Raw genomic sequence first — 22,077 nt, 5'->3', positions numbered from 1 at the left:
CATGCTACGTGGGGGCCGCCCAAAGACTGAGCCACTTCTCCAGCCGGTCCTCGGTCTCTCATACAGAGAGAGAGAGAGAGAGAGAGACGGGCCGTCAAATTCGTTGACTTGGCTGGCCTATCTTTTCTTTTTCCTCACGTGGAACGCGCCGCTTCATTCGGGGCGGTGGATTCATTTCATGAACTTAGTCAAAACTCTTTCCTCACACGAAATGTACGCGAAACTCCCCTCCCGCTCCCAGTCCCCACCTCCTCTTGGCTCCCTTGCTTTCTTCCTATCCGGGTCGGGTTATCAACTGCCAATAGTTTTTTCTGACCTGACCCCTATCCGGATCCCATCAAGTTTTCTTTGCAAAATTAGAATAAAGAGTTTAATAATCTATATGTGGGATATATGTTTGAATGAAAGTCGACTGATTGAGAGTTTATTTTGACTTTTTTCGATGTAAAAAGTTCAAACTCGGGGCAAGTTGATATTGGTTATTACAATAGGAGAAACGGGGCAAGACCAATGAATTGAAATGCCCGAAAGTCGGGTGTCTGGAGAGGGCCCCACTGCCATCTGGCAACCTGACGCACCGCCTGACGTATATTGTCAAGTTCCCATCAAATTGTCTCTCTCTCTCTCTCTCTCTTTCTCTCTCTCTCACAGACACACAGAGAGCACAAAATCCAAATCCATTTGGCTACGTCCAAACCCTTTTTATAGCCGAGCCAATTGCACCGGTGAAAGACTTCACCCCACATCCTTCCTCACCAAGCTTTTCTCATCTCTCTCTCTCTCTCTCTCTCTCTTTCAGACTCGCTCCTTCTGTATCTCTCCCTGCCCAATTTCTTTCCCGCCCGCTACCTGCGTCTGCAACTTTTCCTGCTTTATGGACAAAGGATGGGGTCTCACCCTTGACTCCGACTCCCTCGGCAGCTTCCTCCTCAACAAGAACAAGCTATCCCACGATAGGATGTTCCCCGGTATTCAGTTTCCGGTGCCTCTTGACCGTAGGGAGGAGCAGAAAACTCCACTGCCGTCCGATGAGAACCGGTATTTCGTCGACGAGGTTGACTTCTTTGCGGATAAGAGAAGGTCAGGTTTTCATAAAGACGATGTCGATGATTCCAAAGCCATTATCAAGAAGGAGAATTTCCATGGTGAAGCTACTCCCAGGCCTGATTCTGATGTCAACGTACGTGCTCCGATCGAATTCTGTTGATTTTCACTTTCTATATATTCAACTCATGTTAGATATTTGCTAGTGATGCTAAATAGTGTTTCCTTTTCTTGTTTTGATTTTGCCTTTTTGGCTAAATATAGACTGGGTTGCACCTTCTTACCGCTAATACTGGAAGTGATCAATCAACGGTGGATGATGGGATTTCATCGGACGCTCATGAAGACAAGAGAGCAAAGACTGAGGTAAGAAAATGTTCAATCTTAAGCAATAGTTATTCGAGATGATTAAGAAAAACCCTTTTCTATATTTTTTTTATGCTTTATGACTCTGAGATGATGATAAAGGATTTCGCATGTTACAGCAGCTGGCACAGTTGCAAATAGAGCTCCAACATATGAATTCGGAGAACCAAAGGCTGAGAGACATGCTTGGTCAAGTAAGCAACAATTACAGTACCCTACAGATGCATCTTGTGGCATTAATGCAACAGCAACAGAATCATCGAGTCGATAGCACACAAGAGCATGAGGTAATTAATCAATAATTTTTAACTAATTGCCTGAATAGCTTTCTTTAATTTTCAAACATTTATATTGTAAGATATTTTCAAATGAGTAATTAGTTAATCAACTTTATTGGTATTTGGTGATCATCAGGTCGTTGTTGAAGGTAAATCTGAAGTGACAAAACAGGATGTTGGAGGTGTAGTTGTGCCTAGACAGTTTATGGATCTAGGCCCTGGTGCCATAGCTGAGATAAACGAGGTATCTCAGTCATCATCGGAAGACCGAACCATTTCTGGATCGCCTAGGAACATTAACACCGGTAAGAGTGAGATTGTTTCATTTGATAAAGATCGGGATGGCAAAAGGGTTGGTAGGGAAGAGAGCCCGGAGTCCGAGACACAAGGTTGGGTTCCAAATAAGGTTCCCAAATTGAATGCCTCCAAGGCTATTGACCACCAATCCACAGAAGCTACGATGAGGAAAGCCCGTGTTTCAGTTCGTGCACGATCAGAAGCTCCTATGGTACGTTAATTTATAAATCTTGTTTCAAAGTTTGAACAACGTCATTATAAAGGGTCTCCATTTCTGTCATGAATATTAAGTCATTAACATATATGATTTGAACAAACACAGATCACCGATGGCTGCCAATGGCGAAAATACGGACAAAAGATGGCGAAAGGCAACCCATGTCCCCGGGCGTATTATCGCTGTACCATGGCGGTTGGCTGTCCTGTCCGCAAACAAGTACGTTTTATTCTTTTTTGTGGATTGAGTTCCATTGCTGAACTTAATTAATTAGCTATTGATCATTGACATGCTTTAATTGAAATTCCAGTTAAGACTAATACGAATTCTACTGGGAATTAATTTTTCAGGTTCAGCGCTGTGCTGAGGACCGAACGATTTTAATAACCACTTACGAAGGAAACCATAATCATCCGCTTCCTCCAGCAGCAATGGCCATGGCATCAACCACAGCGGCCGCTGCCACCATGTTGCTATCGGGATCCATGTCGAGCGCAGATGGGCTGATGAATCCAAATTTGTTGGCAAGGGCTATTCTCCCTTGCTCATCGAGCATGGCAACGATCTCAGCTTCAGCGCCATTTCCTACTGTGACGCTGGACCTTACTCACTCCCCCAACCCGTTGCAGTTTCAAAGATCCCCTTCCCAGTTTCCGGTCCATTTCCAAGGCCAACACCAGACCTTTGGGTCAGTGCCAACCCCACCACTGACTCAGGTTCTTGGTCAAGCACTCTACAACCAATCGAAATTCGCCGGCCTTCAGCTTTCCCAAGAAATGGGAGCTTCCCAATTATCCCACACCCAAAACCAAGCAGCACCTCAACTACAGACGTTGCACCAAACTCAACCGCCTTCTTTGGCTGACACGGTGAGTGCTGCCACCGCCGCCATCACCGCTGACCCAAACTTCACCGCAGCTCTTGCTGCGGCCATCTCATCCATCATAGGCGGAACTCATCCGAACAATAACGCCGCCACGAACAACAACAGCAACAGTGCCAACATGACAACAAACATGAACAGCAACAAAATCAGCAGCTTTCGTGGGAATTAGAAGTTGTTGATCGATCTGATAATTTTCTTCGTCCTTAATTGTTAATTATTTTCTCCTTGTCAAGCTTTTCTTCGTTTTTTTTTGGGCGGGATGAGAATGTGATTACATGTTCATATTTTTTTTATCCTTGTTGGGGGAGGGTTAGAACACGAGTTCTCATTGTTTCTAGCTAATTAATTGTTTCATTCTGAATAATTTTATTCAACTTTCTCGATCGGTAAATACACGGAAGAAGAAAAAAAAGTTTATTCCTTTAATTATCACATTACATGACTTTCTAGCTAGATCTATTTACTTTTTAATATCTTTGTTTTCTTTCTTCCCAAACAATCTCAGAAACGTCGATGTCGATCGATCGAGAACGACAAATTAAACTCATCGATCAAGAAAGAAAGGAAGAAAGAATAGTATTCACGCTAGCTAGCTTTCGTGGTATATTCGTTAATTTTCTAGTCAAGAAATACGGCTTTGATCACTGTTTGACACGTAAACGATAATGTGCAATAAATTATAAATCGACCTGAAATCGTAGACCAAAGAGAGACTTCCAGGCAACTACGTTGTCTGTGTGGGATCGATGAAAATGAATGCTACGTGTTGACGTCAAACTTCATGCAACTAATTAAAGAAATGGGATAAAGAAAAGCTTTTTAATTCAATTTGGTGGATGGGAGTTTCTTGGATCATTGTGAATGCGAGCTGCTATTTTTCAATTGGACAACTGGGATACGTTTTTTGACTTTCCGTGTACCTTGATTGACATCACGTTCTGCCTTAGCTAGCTATTATATATCCAATCCAATCCAATCCAATCCAATCATGTGAACAAAAAATATTAAAAAATCAGAGCGTGGAACTTTGAGAGTCGCCCACCGTACATACCTCATCCACCGTACAAATTGTCTTTCACCCTTTCCAAGCACCCCATCCAAGGGGCGAGAAAATGGAGATCATGGACGTACGTACAAAGAAGAAAACGCAGAAAAAGATCAACAAGTCTTTTCTGTGCGATACCACGTGTTTGCATGTGAATATGAATGCTAATCTCATAATAATTTTCTTCTTCATCTTTCCTTTCGTTTCTCTTCCGTGTAGAAAGTTCTGGTCCATGCTCATGATGTGTATATATCAAAGTAATTTCGGAGTTATTGCATGTGATGTGCAGTGAGATATACTACCGATGGATATATACTTAATTTCCATGTTTGAAATGATCTTGTGCTTAATTTCGAAGATATTCCAGAAAGAAAATTATATGACAAATGCCTGCCACAATTTCCAGTCCATCGCGTAATTAACGTGTATATATCATAGAAATTTTCAGGTTCATTGCAATCATGTGAAATTTCACAGGCCGTGTGCTAGATTAATTAATTTCCATTTTCACATTGTTTTGGAAGATACTGAAAGTAATTCATAACATGACCAGTGCCGGAACTCAACAATTTGTTTTTAGAGGGCCCACTTTTCTACTGCACGAGATATTTATGTAAAATAAAAAAGATATTACAAAATTATAAAGTATAATTGTATATAAAATTAAATCTCGATAGTACTTGACAAATAACGTAAAAATAAAATTGTAAGAACATAACTTAATGTCTGTTTCAGATTTTTTATAATAATATTTTATAGAATAATATTCATCCATTATTATTTCTATAAATATGAATTATTTAGAAATTATTTTCTTCATAGAAACTAATCAACTATTTTAAAAACATAACTTAATATCTGTTTCAGATTTTTGGCGACAATATTTCATAGAATAATATTCATCCATTATTATTTTTGTAAATATGAAATATTTAGAATTATTTTCTTCATAGAAACTAATCAACTATCAAGTGATATTTTAGAATGTCATCTTTCATTATAATATCTAAGTTAGTTTATCAAATTTCATGTAAAATCTAGCTATTTATTAAGCATAGAATGATGTCAATTAATCGTGACCTTAAGTAAACTTTTCCTTGTTCAATGACATTTAGAAGATAAATCATCTTCACTATTTTTCGTATAAATCATCAATATTAAATAGTTTTTCTTGTATTTTCACTTTGTATTCTATATTAAAAAACTTAATATTGTATAAAAAAAAACTTTGGGTTCAATGTTAATAGTTTATTATTTCTCCCAATCTTGATTTTAATTTAATTGTAGTGGGGCCACATCATTGAAAATAGATAATATATAGAAATTATACAAAATCTAGAGGTTATAGGAATAAGGGAATTATGAATTTTTTTGGGGGGAACAATTTCTATATATATACATGGAATTATGAATAAAATTTAAGGGTTATTTTTAATTTTGAAAAAATGACCCTTTAGAAAAAAAAAAGAAAAAAAAAAAGGAAAGTAAATAGGACACAATGACAACACCTTAATTATTTATTCTATTAGTTTTCTTTTTAAATTTAAATTTTGAATTTCAAATATCATAATATTTAACATATATATATCAATAATTGACAAAATCAACATATATTATTATAAAAGTAAAAATTATAAATATAAATAACATGTTTCTTTTATTTAAACGTAAAAATATTGATAGATAGGCTCATATACACCCATTCAAACGATGATCATTGGGCTTCATATCATCCATCCATGCTAAATAATTTGAAGAACGAAAAGGAGATCAGAGATGCCCATTGCTGATTGAACAGATAATAGGGTCCCTCGGATTCTGTGAGAGTTCATTGTTTTTTTGCGGCCCCTTCGTTGGCTAATTAGTTTCTCTACACGATACATTTCATAAATAAATATTACAAAATAAACATATTTTTATAAAATAATGTTAGTTTTATAAGATAGTTTATAAAAATATCCTTCTTTTTAAAACATTATTGTATAAAGTATTGTGAAAAATGATGCATACTTATTATTATTTTTAATTTAAAGAACGTGGGTGAGAGCATTAATGCAATTGAATAGAGACTACCTCAAGATCATGAGTACTTATTAATTAACTCGCAGAAAAATTTGGTTTAGGAATTTAGTTATAACAGACGCACCATATATGGTCATTGGTCCTTAGTTACTCGATCCCTTCAAAAGTCCGAACACTAATTCCCAAAGTAACTAAAATACTTGCCAAATGTACAAGACTCCTCCCCATTAATTATCATTATCGGGTTGAAGATAGGTCACGACTCTATTCTTCTTGAAAAATACATCAACCCAAGTAATGATAAGAGTTATTACTATATGGTCATTGGTCCTTAGTTACTCTATTCTAGCTAGATCGAAGATATATAAGCTGGGCCTATCATGTTCCAACACTTACATCGTAGGCCCAGCTTATATATGTTTCACACATGCAGTCTGCATCTCAAGGCCCAAATTTGGTATAGAAATGACTGTTCATTGGTCTTGAAAATGCCGCTAAGGGCTTGCCTAAAAAAAAAGCCCCAATCCTATATAAATAATACTGAAATGTGTAAGCGCCGTGTAGTCGCTTTAAAAATGAATGTGATTTATTATTAAAATATTAAATTTTTTCATGTAAATTTCATACTTATTCATTTTTTTAAAATAATTATACGACGTTTACAGACTTAACTGCAACTATTATTTCTCATCCTTCTATATAACTAGTTGCGTGGAGTAAAAGTACAGCCTTAATTCTGCACACGTAATGTACACCACCACCACCACCATGTACCGTCACAGATTTGTCATCAACCAAAGGGCCAACTGTCTTTGCATTCTTCTGTTTGCATGTTGTTTTGTGAAGAACAATCGGTGTTGCTACTTTGCCGCTAAGTTTTGATCTTTGAGGGTGTTTTTTAGTGTAAATTTTATTTTATTTTTTAATTTTTTTAACAATTAAATAAAATTTTTTTTTTAAAAATATATCAACCATCAAATTGAAGGAATAAACGCAAATGACATACTATATATCATTTTCATCTTGCAACTAGTACGATACTTTTAATGGACACCCAATTTCCAGGCCTGGACAAGAAAAGAGGCATCTGATCGGATGTATGGCCATTTGGTACTGATCAAGACTGATTTTTAATGTCAAAACAAGAAAAAGGAGGTAGAAGTTTTTGAACGCGAGACGATTGCCACGTTCATCATCATGTGGTCATGATCATGTATGAAGATGCATGCTTGCTTTTTGCTCAACTTTTGCAGTCCAAGAGCCATGTTGATCTCTTTCTTGCACCCAAGGATCGGTACCTTTCACTAGTGAGAGAGTACCTTGCGCAGCATCATCGGTTGAGATCATTCTTAAGTTATTTTAGTTAGCTATGCTTGCTTCTTTCTGCAACTTGTTCCTCTCATTTCGGCCAAATGTACATGCCATTCATTTTTTAAGCCCATGACCAAACCAAACCTACCATGAATGGTTGGTTTCTTTGCCATTAAGGTACGTCTATAGATGGAATTCATGCCTTGTAAATTAATGGGTGATCCACACTATTCAATAATATTCCTTTGCAAAATGCCGAGGGCATGCATTAATTAATCCTTTAATCAAGCAAATGACGTACCATCGGAAGTGTTCTTGTGTATTAATACATGATGACTGAAAACCCGTAAATGAAGATTGATGACAATAAATCACAGTCCAAATGCATGTTTTGGCTATTAGTCCTGTCTGTCAGTCATGAATTATTTTTCCAAATGCGGATTAAGAAAAAGGAAACAAGTTTATACATACATGGTAGACTGATATTAAGACTAAGTAATTATTAAGTAATTTTATAGTACGGATATTTGATATTCTCGTTTTTATTTTATTTATATAATTTCACATGTCGTTTATTATATATAGTTTATAATTTTACAAAGAGTAGTGCTATATGTGCATACAATTTTATGTACAATATTATATATATTGAGTGTCTGCTCTATTTTACCATTTTTATTTTTTAATTCGAATTAAAAATTTAAAAGAATTCACTATTTTAATGGCTGACACGTCAGCATATAAAATTATGAAAAAGAGTAGTGATACATCTACTTACAAGTTTTACTTAAAAGACTCATTTTGTTAGTTTTCTTTTGAAATATAATTCAAATTTCATGATTTTCAATATATTAATAATTGACATGTGGAGAAGTAAGTTTTTTATAAATTTTTTTTAAGTACATTTAGGATTTTTTGCTAGTTTGTTCCTTGGATTTGACCTTAATTTATTATTATTATTTTAAATATTTAAAAAAGTCACCACTAATGAATTTGTATTTTTTTTTAACATTTAAAAAAAATAAAATGTAGAAGGGATCAAATTTGGAGGCAAATTCAGGCTGTACAGTAGCACCACCCTATAATTATAATTTTATATTAGTAAAATTATAAATATAGGTGGCATCTTCTATATATAGATTGTGATTTTAGGATAAAATATAACTTTGCTTATTTATATATGAGCTATTTATGAGAGCACCTTGCACGTAATAATTCCCAAGTCACACTAATCCTCGCCAACGAGGCAAATGTGGGAGGTGTTGCGTTCGGGGTGTTTGCCAAACTGCATGCTTCGTTGCCACGTAAGCCTTCCGTTACAAACCACCAACAACTCTATTCTATTCTCTATTCTACCGCATCAGAATTTCCCGCCAATCGTCATCTCGCTCTCCTCGATCTCATTCTGTCTTTGTCCACTATCAACGGCTCTAACTCCAAATCTCATATTCAGTACTCTATACACGAAAGTATATGATTAAAAATCGTCTTGCTTTTTGAGGGCCAGTCGGAGAAACGAGTCCATCGTGGACCGAAATCCGACGGTTATAATCCCATCTCTGTCAGAAACTTTACGGAGAGGCACTCGTTCTTTGCGTTGCAGAAAAAGCCTGGAATTGCACCTCCCTCTATATAAAGAGAGTAAAGGCATGCTGGACCTGGTGGTCTAACCCAGTGACAGGCAGTTTTTCCGTCTCTTTCTCTCGCCAAGTTTAAATCCCACCTTCGTTTCCCTTCCTCTTCTTCAACTTTCCTCTCCTCTGCCTTTGCTTTTCCGTGAGTAAATTCTTCTCTCTCTTTTGCTTTTAATAATGTCTAAGATTATCATTCCATTGCTGTTTGAGTTTTAATTACTCAAAAATTATGCTGTTTCATCTATGCGAAGAAGGAAGCGATGGAAAATTGTTTTTTAAGTTTTTTTTCTTGGTTTTGTTAGAAATGTTGGGTTGGGCGATTATTTGCTTGTTTTGTGGATTACTTTTCTTTATGACAATAGACGGTTTCAGTTTGTGATTATTGTTCATTGACGAGTTCATGTTAGTGTTTGGAGTATTTGCATGCAAATTTTGCAATTTGTTTTGGTGATTGTGTTTTTTTTGTTCGAAAGTACGGACTACTTGTAATGCCTGTCCTTTTTAAAGCTCTGGTTGGTTGGTGAGAAAACGGCGTAAAATCAAGATGAACGAAAATCTGAGTTTTATTTTATATTGTTGCTCAAGGGCTTTCATCTGCAAGCGCCGTGGTTTATAGAAGGTCTCTTCATCATTTAAACTAATATTGGATTAGGCTGTGTTTCTGTCTTCTTCTTTTTCATGTCGAATAACTTCCACTCCCCTACCCTTTTGAAGCAAGTAAACAGTAATCATGTTTGATTTGCCTACATTTCCTTATGGTTGGTTGCTCAGAATATTGCTGGAACGATAGAAATGCGGTTTAGAATTACTCTGTTTTCTCTTTTACACTCTGGTTAACTAAGCTCAAATGTTAGTATCTGAAGCTAAAATATTTAACTGACCTTTAACTAGGACAATAATTCAGATTTAATTTACTTATCTCTTTGTCTACTACGGTACTACCGTTCCGTATCTCAGCAACGAAACACCTTTTCAGATGTTTTGTTTCTTTTGGAACAACTCACGCATTCTCAAAAGGGTTTTTGTTAAGCCCCCCCCCCCCCCCCCCCCCCCCCCCCCCCCCCCCCCCCCCCCCCCCCCCCCCGATGTTTTGTTTATTTTGGAACAACTCACGCATTCTCAAAAGGGTTTTTGTTAACCCCCCACCCCCCCCCACCCCCAACACACACACGTGCGCGCGCGCGCACACACACACACACATATGTCTGTTTGCTTTGGCCCATTAAGGCTTTACTTAATCTTCATTATTTTTTCGTTGTGGACCAATAGATAAACATGGGAACCAACTTGAAAGCAGTCGTGTTGTCTCTGTTCATTTCGACCCTGTTGTTTTCTCTGGTCACCTCTGCTTCCAACAATGGCTTTGTTAGGATTGGCTTGAAAAAGACGAAACTGGACAAAAACAACCGGTTGGCCACACGGCTTGAGTCCAAGGATGCAGAGTCTTTAAGAGCTTCTACAAGGAAGTATCATATCCCTAATAATCTCGGTGACTCTAAGGACACAGACATTGTTGTTTTAAAGAACTACTTGGACGCTCAATACTATGGTGAGATTGGTATCGGTAGTCCCCCTCAGAATTTCACTGTAATTTTTGACACTGGCAGCTCTAATCTGTGGGTGCCATCATCTAAGTGCTATCTCTCGGTGAGCTTCTATGCTTCAGTCTGTGTTGAATAATTGTCAAATGAAATATATTGGCTGTATAGAAATTTTTATTCAAGGAAAATGTTGATGTTTTTGCATATATGGTTGCAGGTGCCATGTTTTTTCCATGCGAAGTACAAATCAAGCGATTCGAGCACCTACAAGAAAAATGGTTAGTTGTTGCGTCACCTTAGGCTAAGTTTATTTCAGGTTATTGATTCAAAAACTAATTTTGAGTGGTATAAATTCATTAATTTTATTTCTATGTTTATGTTGACTTATATGGGAGAGTAGGGGTGCAAATGGTTTCCGGACCGGAATGGACCAAACACCCAAAGGGACCGGTCCGGTCTAGTAGGTCCGGCCGATTTTTTTTTTATTTTTTTAAATAATTAATAAAAAAAAATTTATTTAAAATACTAAATTAAATTAAGTGACTTATTAATATGGATTATGTAACAAACTCAATAAAAAAATATTTTATATGGTCAATGACAATAAATTAGATGAAAATTATATTATTAATTTATATAATTAACTAATTGATATTATATATTAGTTAATTCATAGAATATTAACAAGTGTTAATAACATATTTAAAATTTTATATTGTTAATAGTGATAGGTTAGATGAAGATATATATAAAATATTGTTAATTTATAGAATATTAACAAGTATTAATAATATATTTAAAATTTTATATTATTAATTGTACAATTATTATATATAAAATATATATATTTTTTAATTTTTCATTCAGTCTGGTCCGGTCCGGAAAAACCCTGGACCGTGGACTGGACCGAAACTTTTCGGTCCTCTAAAATGTGGGCAGGTCTAAGTCTCGGTCCGGACCTAAACGGTTGGTCCGTTCGGTCTGACAGGACCGTTTATCACCCTTATGGGAGAGTGAGATGAAGGTTCATACACATTAAGGTCTTTTGGAATCTAGTGGGATTTGTTTAATTTTTCCTGTTGTTTTGTTTTTGGGGACGTGGGGTGTTGAATTGTGACTTATTTTCTAACCACCCAACCAATTCTTCGCCAAATCCCGAGTGGCTGTGTGAGGTAGGAAGATTGCAGGAATGGTCTCTACTTCATTTTGTTCCAAGATGATTTTCTCTGAGATATTTTAGTGAAACAAGTGGTGTTCTTTTTCGTTGCTGGGATGGAGAACCCAGACACCAATGAGCATTAAGTTCGTCATAAAACATGCATATCAGTAATTCTGTGATTTTTAGTTACAATGCCCACTTCATGATGCACACTTCCAAGGCATGTGTATTTGGGACATTGGCATGCGATAATTGCAATTATATGTCTTGAAACATCTGGTAATATCCATCGTGCAGGGACATCTGCTGCAATCCAATATGGCAGTGGAGCAATTTCTGGTTTCTTTAGCTATGACGAAGTCAAAGTTGGTGACCGAGTTGTGAAGGATCAGGTACCTTGAGCATTTTACCCTCGACATGACTTCGTCTGATGGTAGTTTGATTAGACTATACTAAATACTGTTTGGCCTCTTCAGGAATTTATTGAGGCAACTAGAGAGCCTAGTATTACTTTTTTAGTGGCAAAGTTTGATGGTATATTAGGACTTGGATTTCAAGAGATTTCAGTTGGAAATTCTGTTCCTTTGTGGTATGTGTGGTCATATTTAGTTTTGATTGGTCTTTTACTGAAAAAAGTTCTTAAGTTGCATGTATGACTAGACACTTGCTGGTCGTACAGGTACAACATGGTTGAACAAGGTCTTGTTCAAGAACAAGTGTTTTCATTCTGGCTCAACCGTAAAGCAGAGGAGGAAGAAGGGGGTGAAATTGTCTTTGGTGGTGTAGATCCAAATCATTACAAGGGCAAGCACACATACGTTCCTGTGACACGCAAAGGTTATTGGCAGGTAGGTCTAAAAACTTAATCTTTTAGTGGTTAACGAATGTTCAATATTTTCTTTTTCTAATTATCTTCTCTATTTGATCACTGATATTTTATTTTGATAGTTTGACATGGGTGATGTTCTTATCGATGATAAACCAACTGGTATGTTCTTTCACAATCCGATGTACACGTTCTTATGATGGAGAGAAGATAAAATTTGGAAATCTAGGGAAGATGTAAATATCACATCATTTGGGTCTTTTAATTTCATGGGTCTAACTTTTACATATTGCTATGCAGGATATTGTGCTGGTGGTTGTTCAGCTATTGCAGATTCTGGCACTTCCCTGCTGGCAGGTCCAACGGTATGAATTTTATCAATTTCTTCTTGATATGTTGTACGCTGTCCTCCAAAGTCATTGTTTGCTTGGAGTTGAAATGGATTTTGTTAACTCAGTTTTTGTGTAGGATGATAATATTTATTAAATTCAAGATGACAAAAAATGGAAGCAAAATGAGAAGAGACATTTTATAGATCTATTGCCGTCCATGCATTCTTTTGTGCTAAGCTTTGACCATTGAAGGCATCATTACACTCGCAATGCTTTGGTGGCTTCTCTGTCAAACTCTTATGTATCTCATTCCCATTTCTTTTATTTGATGGCTGGATTCTACATTTATTTCTGCCATTCATTTGTCTGTCTTAAAGGTTTGCAGGTGCACCTTACCTTTATTAATCTTTGGCTTTGGCTATACATGCTTATCCTTTAAAACATTCATTTGGCTGTGCTAAACGCACGTATTGTAACGCATGCTTATTCTAGAAATATGGTGGTTTTTTTTTTTTTACTTATAATATATATATATATATATATATATATATATATATATGGTGGTTTTTCTTGCAGACTGTGATTACTATGATAAATCAAGCAATTGGAGCTTCTGGAGTTGTTAGTCAGCAATGCAAGACAGTTGTTGAGCAGTATGGACAATCAATAATTGATTTGCTTGTAGCTGAGGTAAATACTTGTTTTTTATTAAATTTTAATTCATGTTTTTCCTGTCGGATTATATGGCTTATGATCTTTTTATCCTTCTTCATACTGGGTGGGAAAGATTTATAGTTCTCAGCATATCAGTGTACTTACCCCTTTGGAGACTGTTCATGTCGATGTCTTTATTGAACTGATTTCTAGTTTTTTTGTTTGTACATAACAGGCAAACCCAATGAAGATCTGCTCTCAGATTGGATTGTGCACCTTCGATGGTTCCCATGGTGTCAGGTCAAACTCAAAATTCTTATAATCCTGTGGCCTCTTATCATTATCTGCAATTCCATATAAGTACTTGATTTCTTCATTCTATTATCTGCTGTCATGCTCTGCATTGTGCACCTTAGATGGTACCCATGTTGCTAGGTCAAGTCACAAGATTTTCTGTTGGCATTTTTATTGTGTTTTGTCATTCTCTTGTCATGCTTATAATTAATTATTCCTAGTGTTGTCACCCTTTTTTTGGTGGGCAACCCATAACACTTGATGATGTCTACATGAATATTTACCTGAACGTAATGGTTAGATTAACTTGTTGGTCTATGAATGTATTGATACAGTATGGGCATCGAGAGTGTCGTGGATCAGAGCAGTGGAAAAGTGTCTCATGGAATTCGTGATGCCATGTGTCCTGCTTGTGAGATGGCTGTTGTATGGATGCAAAACCAGCTAAAGCAGAATCAGACGCAAGATCACATCCTGGACTATGTCAATGAGGTGAAACACCTATGGTACCACATTTGCTATATCTTAAAAATATTGCTGCTTATGCTTGCTTGACACCCTCTGATACTTTCACAGCTTTGTAACCGGATGCCAAGCCCTATGGGAGAGTCTGCTGTGGACTGTGGGCGTGTTTCTTCCATGCCTAGTGTTTCCTTCACAATTGGTGGAAAGATTTTTGAGCTTTCCCCTCAAGAGGTAAGATGTGATCCCAAACTATCCCGAACTTCTTTTGCTTTTTATTAAGTTGCAATTTTGTTGGATTTTGAATTGGTCATCTAATCAAGTAGTGTAGATCTGGTAGTGTTTTACCCTCATATGTTTGATATTATTCATCAGTTTGAAAGATGAATTTCAATATTAATAATAATATGGTGCATTTGACTTGATAGCATGGTTGCTACTGTTGCTCTTGTTTTGTTTGCACCTGTGACCTGGATATTATGTTTCTAGCACGAATAGACCTTCTTTGATTTATGAACCTCTGATTTCTATTGGTTCGTCACTTCATAGCCAAAATAATTTGTTTGGCCTAAAGACTGCTGGATTTGGGTAACTAGCTTTCAGCCACACAGCAAAGGGATTGCCCCTAAGGCATTCCCAAATGTAAGATCATTTTGGTTGTATCTGAGTCTTCGCTTTTGAGTGGTTTTGTTAAGCTAACAGGTAAAAATTCAGAGTATGTCAAACACTATAAATTCTAAGAGTTAATAATCACTAATTGCTTCTTATCTGGTTTTTTTTTGCCTTCTACTTGTCCTGTTTCTGGTTCTGTTGCCTTTATTTGGTTTACACATAAATAGAATGATTTTTTTTTTTTTTTTTTGATCGGTATCTTTTTAACCTCATTCTACTTTCTTTTTGACAAACATAAATAGAATGATTAAGAGGCAAAAAACAAGAAGCATGCGTTCTTTAAAATTGAATCCTTCTGTGTCTTGGTATGGAGCAGAAAATAAAACTTCATTGATATATAACTAGAATGTCATTGTACTGATTTCGACTTTTGTGGATGGTGTCATCAGTACATACTTAAGGTGGGCGAGGGTTCTGCTGCTCAGTGCATCAGCGGCTTTACGGCTTTGGATGTTCCTCCTCCTCGTGGACCCCTCTGGTATTTCCAGTTTTTTTCAATTTCTCTTTCTTTTCCTTTTTATCTTTGTTTAAGTTACCATAATAAAGGATTTGCCCATGGGATGCTTCTGGTTTGACGATTCTCACTGAAAAGGGTACCTTTGCAATGCAGGATCCTTGGGGATGTCTTCATGGGTCGCTACCATACCGTCTTTGATTATGGCAAACTGAGAGTTGGATTTGCAGAGGCAGCATGAAGAACCTTTACCTAGCTATCATCTTTTAATTCCCTACTTAATGTCTACCTTACATAAGCTTGACAAACTGAATTGATGGAATGTTAAGGTGCTTGTGTATATATTCGCACGTTTATTTGAATGGTTTAATATGTTTGCCATGGAATTTCTTAATAGTGTTTTGTTGATCCGGACTTTCTAAATGCTTACAAATAGCTCCATTCCTAGACAAGATGAACAACAGAAACTCCTCTTCCTCACTCATGGGAGCTCTCCCTCCCTTTACTTCTTTTACAAAACAGAACGTCTCGCCCAATCATCTCTTCTTCCTCTTGTTCTTTTATATATATATATAGACGTTGGCTGATTTTGTGTTTGTGTTTCCTGGAGTTGAGGTTTATATTTTATTGGCTTATACCATATAAGTATTTTATGTGAATCACTATCCCAGCTTGGAGATATCCGATTTGAATGTGTAAAATTTCAATGGTGGAAACTGGTATATATATTTGTTTTTCTTCAATTGTGAAACCCTCTGATAATGTGCACGCCTCCATCGCCTTTCTAGAGAGTGTCTCGTTGTCACTTTGGGGAGGGGCATATAGATAGCATGCAGCAGCCCCTCTGTTATGAAACTTTGGCTGGGTATAATGACCTCAATATCTACAAATTTTGACCCTGAATCAGACATCATCATTTGTCTTATAAATTTAGTACCATGATGAGCTGCATGCTTCTTAAGCCTCCTGAAAGTAACCATTTCTTTTTATTTCGTTTCTAATTTTTTTATATCCCAATAAATTAAATGTTGCGTGATAAAATTGGATGGTTTATCTATGTATCGACATATAGCCCATATGTTCTCGTAATTAGTTTTTGTATTTAATTAAAAGCCTAATCAATACTCAAAAGCTTTGGTGCCGTTATGTACATGTATGAATCCAATATGTAAAATATGCTAACCACAAATAAATTACATAAAAATAATTTCATAAATTAATGTGAGATGATGTGTTTTATTAGATTGTAAAGTTATTTTTATTATAAAATAGATTTAATAAATTATATAAAATCATATCAATTTATAAAATTACTTTTTTATAATCTCTTTATGGCTATACTAATACTCCAATATATGCCTAAGTTGATTACCAAAAGCTAAAAAAAATAAAAAAATAAATAAAAAAGGATTCTAAGATCTTCTGTAACGTGGGTCAGTAAGAAAGTTTAGACCACGTCAACCTTTTGAGACACTGCATCAATCTTGCCATTTTCTTGTCAGCGAGCGCTCGTGCTTCTTTATTATAATAAGACACAGAAGGCATGTTTTTAAGTCTTTTTCGACCCACGCTTACAACACCAACTAAATGATTAGGTGAGAATGCCTTGCCCTTCCCTTTGTATTTAAGAAAAAAAAGCGTTTGAAAATTCTGTTTGATATTAAAAAAAAAAAAAAAAGGAAAATATTTAAAAGAAATTTTATAAAAATAAATTAATTTTTTTAGACACTAGTACTAAGAAAATCGTGATCTCAAGCTCACATCCCATGGTCATATACAGCACGCCTGGTAATTTACGTCTACTGGAGCAGCGAGTGATCAGAGCCGAAATTCAGTGCTAACGTGGGTCCCAAAAAGCTTTTGCCGAAAGCTTATACATCAGATATGTTATCTGAGGAAAAGAGCTTTCAGCGATTAGATTGCTTGAGAGGGGAATAGTGTCGTAGATAGCACAGATGCTATTGCTCCCACCAAAGCTTCAAACCCATCCTTTTTTTTTTTTTTTTTTTTTTTTTTACAAAAGCTTCAAACCCATCTTAGACTGAGCTGTGCTGAGAAAAGTACTACTTCTACAGCTAAAAAAACAGATATTGGATGGATGGATGGACGGGTTGGTGTGAGAATGTGAGTGTTTTGGTTGGGCGGTTTTGGCTTTTCCCTTTTCAACTAAATTCCATTGGAAATATTATCCTTTTACTTTTTAGGGTCGTTTACACAAAGGCTGCTCTTTTGTGCTTTTGTAATTTGGCCTTTCCTTTGTTTCTTTTTGGAAACTTCACCCGCAATCCAAAGTAATCTTAGTAACCAAGTATACGTCTTATCCCTAATTTTCTCGCCTACACCTACCTTTCAAATATGCTTCTGAAATGTCTCATCAAGATTAACATAAGTAAAACAAATAGTTTTCTCCTTGTTTTGTTCGTCTAAATCCAAAGAAGTACACAAAATCATATAATTTTTATTAAGATTAGCATTGAATTTTGTCATATACAGTAATACCAAATACATTCCATCAAGCTAGTTTCTTGCAACATAGTGCCTTTGAGTCGAAATGTCCAAAAATAACAAAAGGGTTTGGATTTTTAATAAATTTTAATCTTTTTTTTTTTCCAGATAATGAATGTACAAGCACGCATAAGAATCATATGTGGCCACCACCTTGTAAAGGAGCAAAAATTTCGAACTCCTTCTCGTCAAAGGAAAACCCAGGCTAGCTCGTTTGGCACAGAAATGAGAGAACCCCACATTTATTATTTACTTTAGGTACAACTTTGTCTTTATGATTGATTATTGCTAAAGGGTTGGCTTTGCTTTATTTTAGTTGTATTTTGAGCATCAACTTTCACGAAGTCAAATCACTTTAAAAAATAACCAAACATTGGAATATCCCATCCAATGATCCCCATCCATTGTTTCCCATGCTCATTCTCATTCTCATGCTCATCAATAAGACCTATCTTTTGTATATCACAGCACTCTTCGCGTGAGCACGTGACGACATGTGCACCGCATGATTCATAGCTAAGCTATCTAACCGCCGGCCAAAGTTCTCATCCTTTCTCCTTTTGCCACGTGGAACCCTCGAAGTGGCTTCTTGCATTAAGCCAACCATACCAAACCAAAGTTGCAAGACTTTGTGTGTGTGTATATATATATATATACACATTTTGAATCCCCCAACCAAACAAAACAGACATGGATACCAAACTGCCTGTTCGCCAAAGCCTTCAGCATCTCTTATACCCTCCTAACTCAGGCTGCTCAGCTATCCAGATGGCCTGGACCAGGGGCCAAACCATCGGCCGGGGCTCATTTGCCACGGTCTCCGTTGCCACCGTTCATGGGTCGGACCAGGTTCTTGCCGTCAAGTCGACGGAGCTCGCTCAATCAGAATTCCTCCAAAGGGAACAAAAAACTCTTTCTACATTAAACTGCCCTCAAATTGTAGAATACAAGGGATGCGACATTACACTCGAAAATGGTAGGCTTCTGTACAATGTTCTCATGGAATATGCACCCCAGGGCACCCTTGCCGATTCAATTCTCAACCAAGGTGGTCGCCTAGACGAGGCCTCGATCAAAGCTTGCACTCGCAGCATTGTGTTGGGGCTTCAATGCCTTCACTCGAATGGTATAGTGCATTGTGACATCAAGTGTCACAATATTTTGGTCACGCATGAGGGGGTGAAGATTGCTGATTTGGGCTGTGCTAGGCGGCTTGATGACGTGTCAGAAAACGATTTGGCAATTGCCGGCACACCCGTCTTCATGGCACCTGAGGTGGCTCGTGGAGAGAAACAGGGGTTCCCTGCAGATGTGTGGGCTCTAGGATGCACTATGATCGAGATGGCTACCGGGCGGTCACCGTGGCCGGAGATTTCAGACCCGGTATCTGCCCTTTACCGAATTGGGTACTCGGGTGATGTTCCGGAGGTTCCTAGCTTGATGTCAAAGCAAGCAAAGGATTTCTTAAACAAGTGCTTGAAGAGAGACCCAGTTGAGAGGTGGTCAGCCAGTGAACTTCTAAGTCACGCTTTCCTTGAAGAGACCATTTCTCTTGCAAAAGAAGTTTGCGTTTTTAACTCGGATACTCCAAACAGTGTACTGGATCAAGGCTTTTGGGACTCAATTGGGGAGCTAGATGCAACCAATCCGACCCATAAAAGTCCTCTAAGTTCTCCCAGGGAAAGAATCCGGCAATTGAGTGAAATCAGCACGGCATCGTCTCAAAGAATGCCTGATTGGGTGTGGGATGAACATTGGATTACAGTAAGAAGCAATAGTAGCAAACAGCCAGAGATGTTCTACAGCAGCCAGGAATATGAATTGTTTTACGCCAATGAGGCCAGCACAACAGCTAGTGGGATATGCCTGTTTTGGGTCAGTCAGGACAAGGAGTTGGTACATTTCAACGAGCCCACGAGGACTGGTGGGAAAGAGTCATGTAATATTAGTAATACAAACAGTAATTATAGTACCAATAGCAGCAATGTTATAGGAATGTGGAGAGGAGTAAGAAGAAGGTCTCTTATATGGCCTATGAATGTGAGAAGGATGCCTTTAAATGTGAAACGGATATTATTATGGGGAAAGAATAATATGGACATTTTTTCTGCAAGAATGCTTGGTTCTTTCTTTCTTAATTTCACAACGGTAAGACCCAGATCCATCCTTATCAAATTTTAGCCAAGGAAGCAAATGGGCTTGGTTTATGTGATTAATTAGTTTATGGGGCTCTTGAAATGAAAACCCAATTAGTTGAGAACACAGGCCGAGTCGAAGTACCGAAAACTCTCCGCAGTCATTTTAATAATCAACCTGCAATCACATTAGTAAAATATGTAAGGAGTACGTAAAATAGGCATGCACATAAAATTTTTGTTGTATTAATTGCTGAGAAGAGGCATGAGAATATAGCATGTTTTTGCGGCCACATGAGAAGGCTAACCTGATACGTACGTACCTGGCCTAGGTAATACATAATTAAAGAGTGTTAGGTCCCACCTTTGATATCTTTCGATTGAGCAAATACAAATGAAGAGTGATAAAATTATAAATAAATTATATAAAAAGTAATTTTACAAATTGATATAAGTTTATTTTATCCATTAAATTTACTTTATAATAAAAATAATTTTATAATTTAACAAATTACATCAAACCATATCAATTTTATAGTTATTTTGTGTAATCATTTTATAGCTAGAGTATCTTCCAATACAAATATTAATACTCATGGCCTACCATGAAAATCTCTCTCTCTCTCTCTCTCTCTCTCTCTCTAAGCTTAGCTTAGCTTACTTTTGATAGATTCTTTTTTAATTACCTAAAGTACACTTATAGAAAATTTCTTGTCGAAAGTTTATTCACTTCTTTCGAAATTAGTCAGATCGTTATTCTCAGACACCCGTGCCAATAAAAAAAAAAAAAGCTTCATTAGCTTCATGGTACAAATAGTCCCGTTTGGATAGTGAGATAAGATGAGATGAGTTGAGATGATTTGTAAATAGTAGTGAGATTGTTGAGTTGAGATGAGATGATAAAACTTTTGAAAATTTTGTATGTTTGGATTTGAAAGTAAGAAGAGATGGTTTTAACTAGGGGTGATACCCGCCCCCTACGGGGCGGGGCCACCCCTCCCCCGCCCCCCGCCCCCGCATATGCGGGGGTGGGGAATTTCTCCCCGGACCCCGCCCCCGCATGGCGGGGGCTGGGTCCCCCATCTGTTGGGCCGGGGTGCGGGGGTGGACCCCCACCCGTCCGCACCCCCGCCCCAATACTGGGCCTTTGGCCCAGTACATTTTTCTGGGCCCTAATTGGCCCAGAATCGGTTTTTGGGCCATTTGAGCCCATTATTTAGATTAAAAAGTATATAGATTTAAAAACAGGAAAAAAAATATATATATATAAGGGATATATAGAATCATACATTGAACTATTACGTTATTAACTAATTAAGTAGTAATCATCACTAAGGCAGTAAGGCACTATGCTAAAATATTTTGTTAACAATTACACAAATTAAGAGAACTAATAAACTATTACACTATTACAAACTCCTCTAAAAAAAAATAAATATTACAAATTATACAATTAACTATTGTAGCAACATTACAATTAATTATAAATTAATAAAATCATAATTTTTCAATTTGATCAATTTGATTTTGGGGTGGAGCCGTAGCGGTGAGTTCACTGAGTGGTGAGTTATGTCGATTGCTGTGAGACTGAAAATCAAGATCATAAAAGTCAATAAGTTATAAAACCTGAAATATTAATAAGTTAAAAATAAAACAAATTAGAATTAAAAAGTTATAAAGATGAAACAAAATTTTAAATGCAAAAAACAATTATGGAAGAAATTGTGCAAACCATGACAATGGTGGGTCCAATACAAAGTCATACTGCATCGGAGGTAGCCGTAGACGTCGTCTCATGTATCACTATAAGTATTAAATTTGAAATCAAATTAATGAATACCAATTAAATGAAAATAAATAAATTAAAATAAGAAATTATAAAATGAAATTAAAATAAATACCAGATCCAAACTGATCATCACTATCCTCCTCGACGTCAGCCT

The 22,077-nt window shown here is 36.7% G+C and overlaps 3 protein-coding genes across 4 annotated transcripts; all 3 read left to right on the top strand.

Annotated features, from left to right (window-relative positions):
- Positions 1-703: 703 nt before the first annotated feature.
- LOC121264238 (probable WRKY transcription factor 31) lies at positions 704-3,514 on the top strand. 2 transcript variants are annotated; one of them, XM_041167325.1, is made up of 6 exons: positions 704-1,180; positions 1,309-1,410; positions 1,530-1,697; positions 1,825-2,196; positions 2,308-2,421; positions 2,553-3,514. In XM_041167325.1, exons 1-6 carry the CDS (start codon positions 875-877, stop codon positions 3,255-3,257), a joined length of 1,767 nt encoding a protein of 588 aa, XP_041023259.1. In that variant the 5' UTR covers positions 704-874; the 3' UTR covers positions 3,258-3,514. The 2 variants fall into 2 exon arrangements, with proteins under 2 accessions (XP_041023259.1, XP_041023260.1); XM_041167326.1 differs by having other exon boundaries at positions 717-1,180; positions 1,533-1,697.
- A 5,530-nt stretch (positions 3,515-9,044) lies between these two features.
- On the top strand, positions 9,045-15,888 carry LOC121264237 (aspartic proteinase-like). The gene is made up of 14 exons (XM_041167323.1): positions 9,045-9,242; positions 10,370-10,747; positions 10,859-10,919; positions 12,098-12,192; positions 12,277-12,389; positions 12,480-12,648; positions 12,749-12,788; positions 12,927-12,991; positions 13,535-13,648; positions 13,848-13,912; positions 14,242-14,398; positions 14,483-14,602; positions 15,430-15,518; positions 15,651-15,888. The coding sequence occupies exons 2-14, from the start codon at positions 10,376-10,378 to the stop codon at positions 15,733-15,735; spliced, it is 1,545 nt and encodes a 514-aa protein (XP_041023257.1). The 5' UTR covers positions 9,045-9,242; positions 10,370-10,375; the 3' UTR covers positions 15,736-15,888.
- Positions 15,889-18,598: 2,710 nt separating this feature from the next.
- On the top strand, positions 18,599-20,195 carry LOC121264236 (mitogen-activated protein kinase kinase kinase 18-like). The gene has a single exon (XM_041167322.1). The coding sequence runs from the start codon at positions 18,690-18,692 to the stop codon at positions 20,178-20,180; it is 1,491 nt and encodes a 496-aa protein (XP_041023256.1). The 5' UTR covers positions 18,599-18,689; the 3' UTR covers positions 20,181-20,195.
- The last annotated feature ends 1,882 nt before the right edge of the window (positions 20,196-22,077 follow it).

Source organism: Juglans microcarpa x Juglans regia, chromosome 5D, assembly GCF_004785595.1.
Source record: "Juglans microcarpa x Juglans regia isolate MS1-56 chromosome 5D, Jm3101_v1.0, whole genome shotgun sequence".
NCBI classification, from domain to species: Eukaryota; Viridiplantae; Streptophyta; class Magnoliopsida; order Fagales; family Juglandaceae; genus Juglans; species Juglans microcarpa x Juglans regia.
Note: the sequence above shows the minus strand (reverse complement) of the source record. Positions and strands in the feature narration are given on the sequence as shown.

Coding starts and splice junctions, on each gene's coding strand:
- LOC121264238 (XM_041167325.1), top strand. CDS start 875: ATGGACAAAGGATGGGGTCTCACCCTTGACTCCGACTCCCTCGGCAGC. Junction 1,181..1,308: donor GGCCTGATTCTGATGTCAAC/GTACGTGCTCCG, acceptor GGCTAAATATAG/ACTGGGTTGCACCTTCTTAC. Junction 2,422..2,552: donor GCTGTCCTGTCCGCAAACAA/GTACGTTTTATT, acceptor TTAATTTTTCAG/GTTCAGCGCTGTGCTGAGGA.
- LOC121264237 (XM_041167323.1), top strand. CDS start 10,376: ATGGGAACCAACTTGAAAGCAGTCGTGTTGTCTCTGTTCATTTCGACC. Junction 12,789..12,926: donor TATCGATGATAAACCAACTG/GTATGTTCTTTC, acceptor ATTGCTATGCAG/GATATTGTGCTGGTGGTTGT. Junction 13,913..14,241: donor GATGGTTCCCATGGTGTCAG/GTCAAACTCAAA, acceptor GTATTGATACAG/TATGGGCATCGAGAGTGTCG.
- LOC121264236 (XM_041167322.1), top strand. CDS start 18,690: ATGGATACCAAACTGCCTGTTCGCCAAAGCCTTCAGCATCTCTTATAC.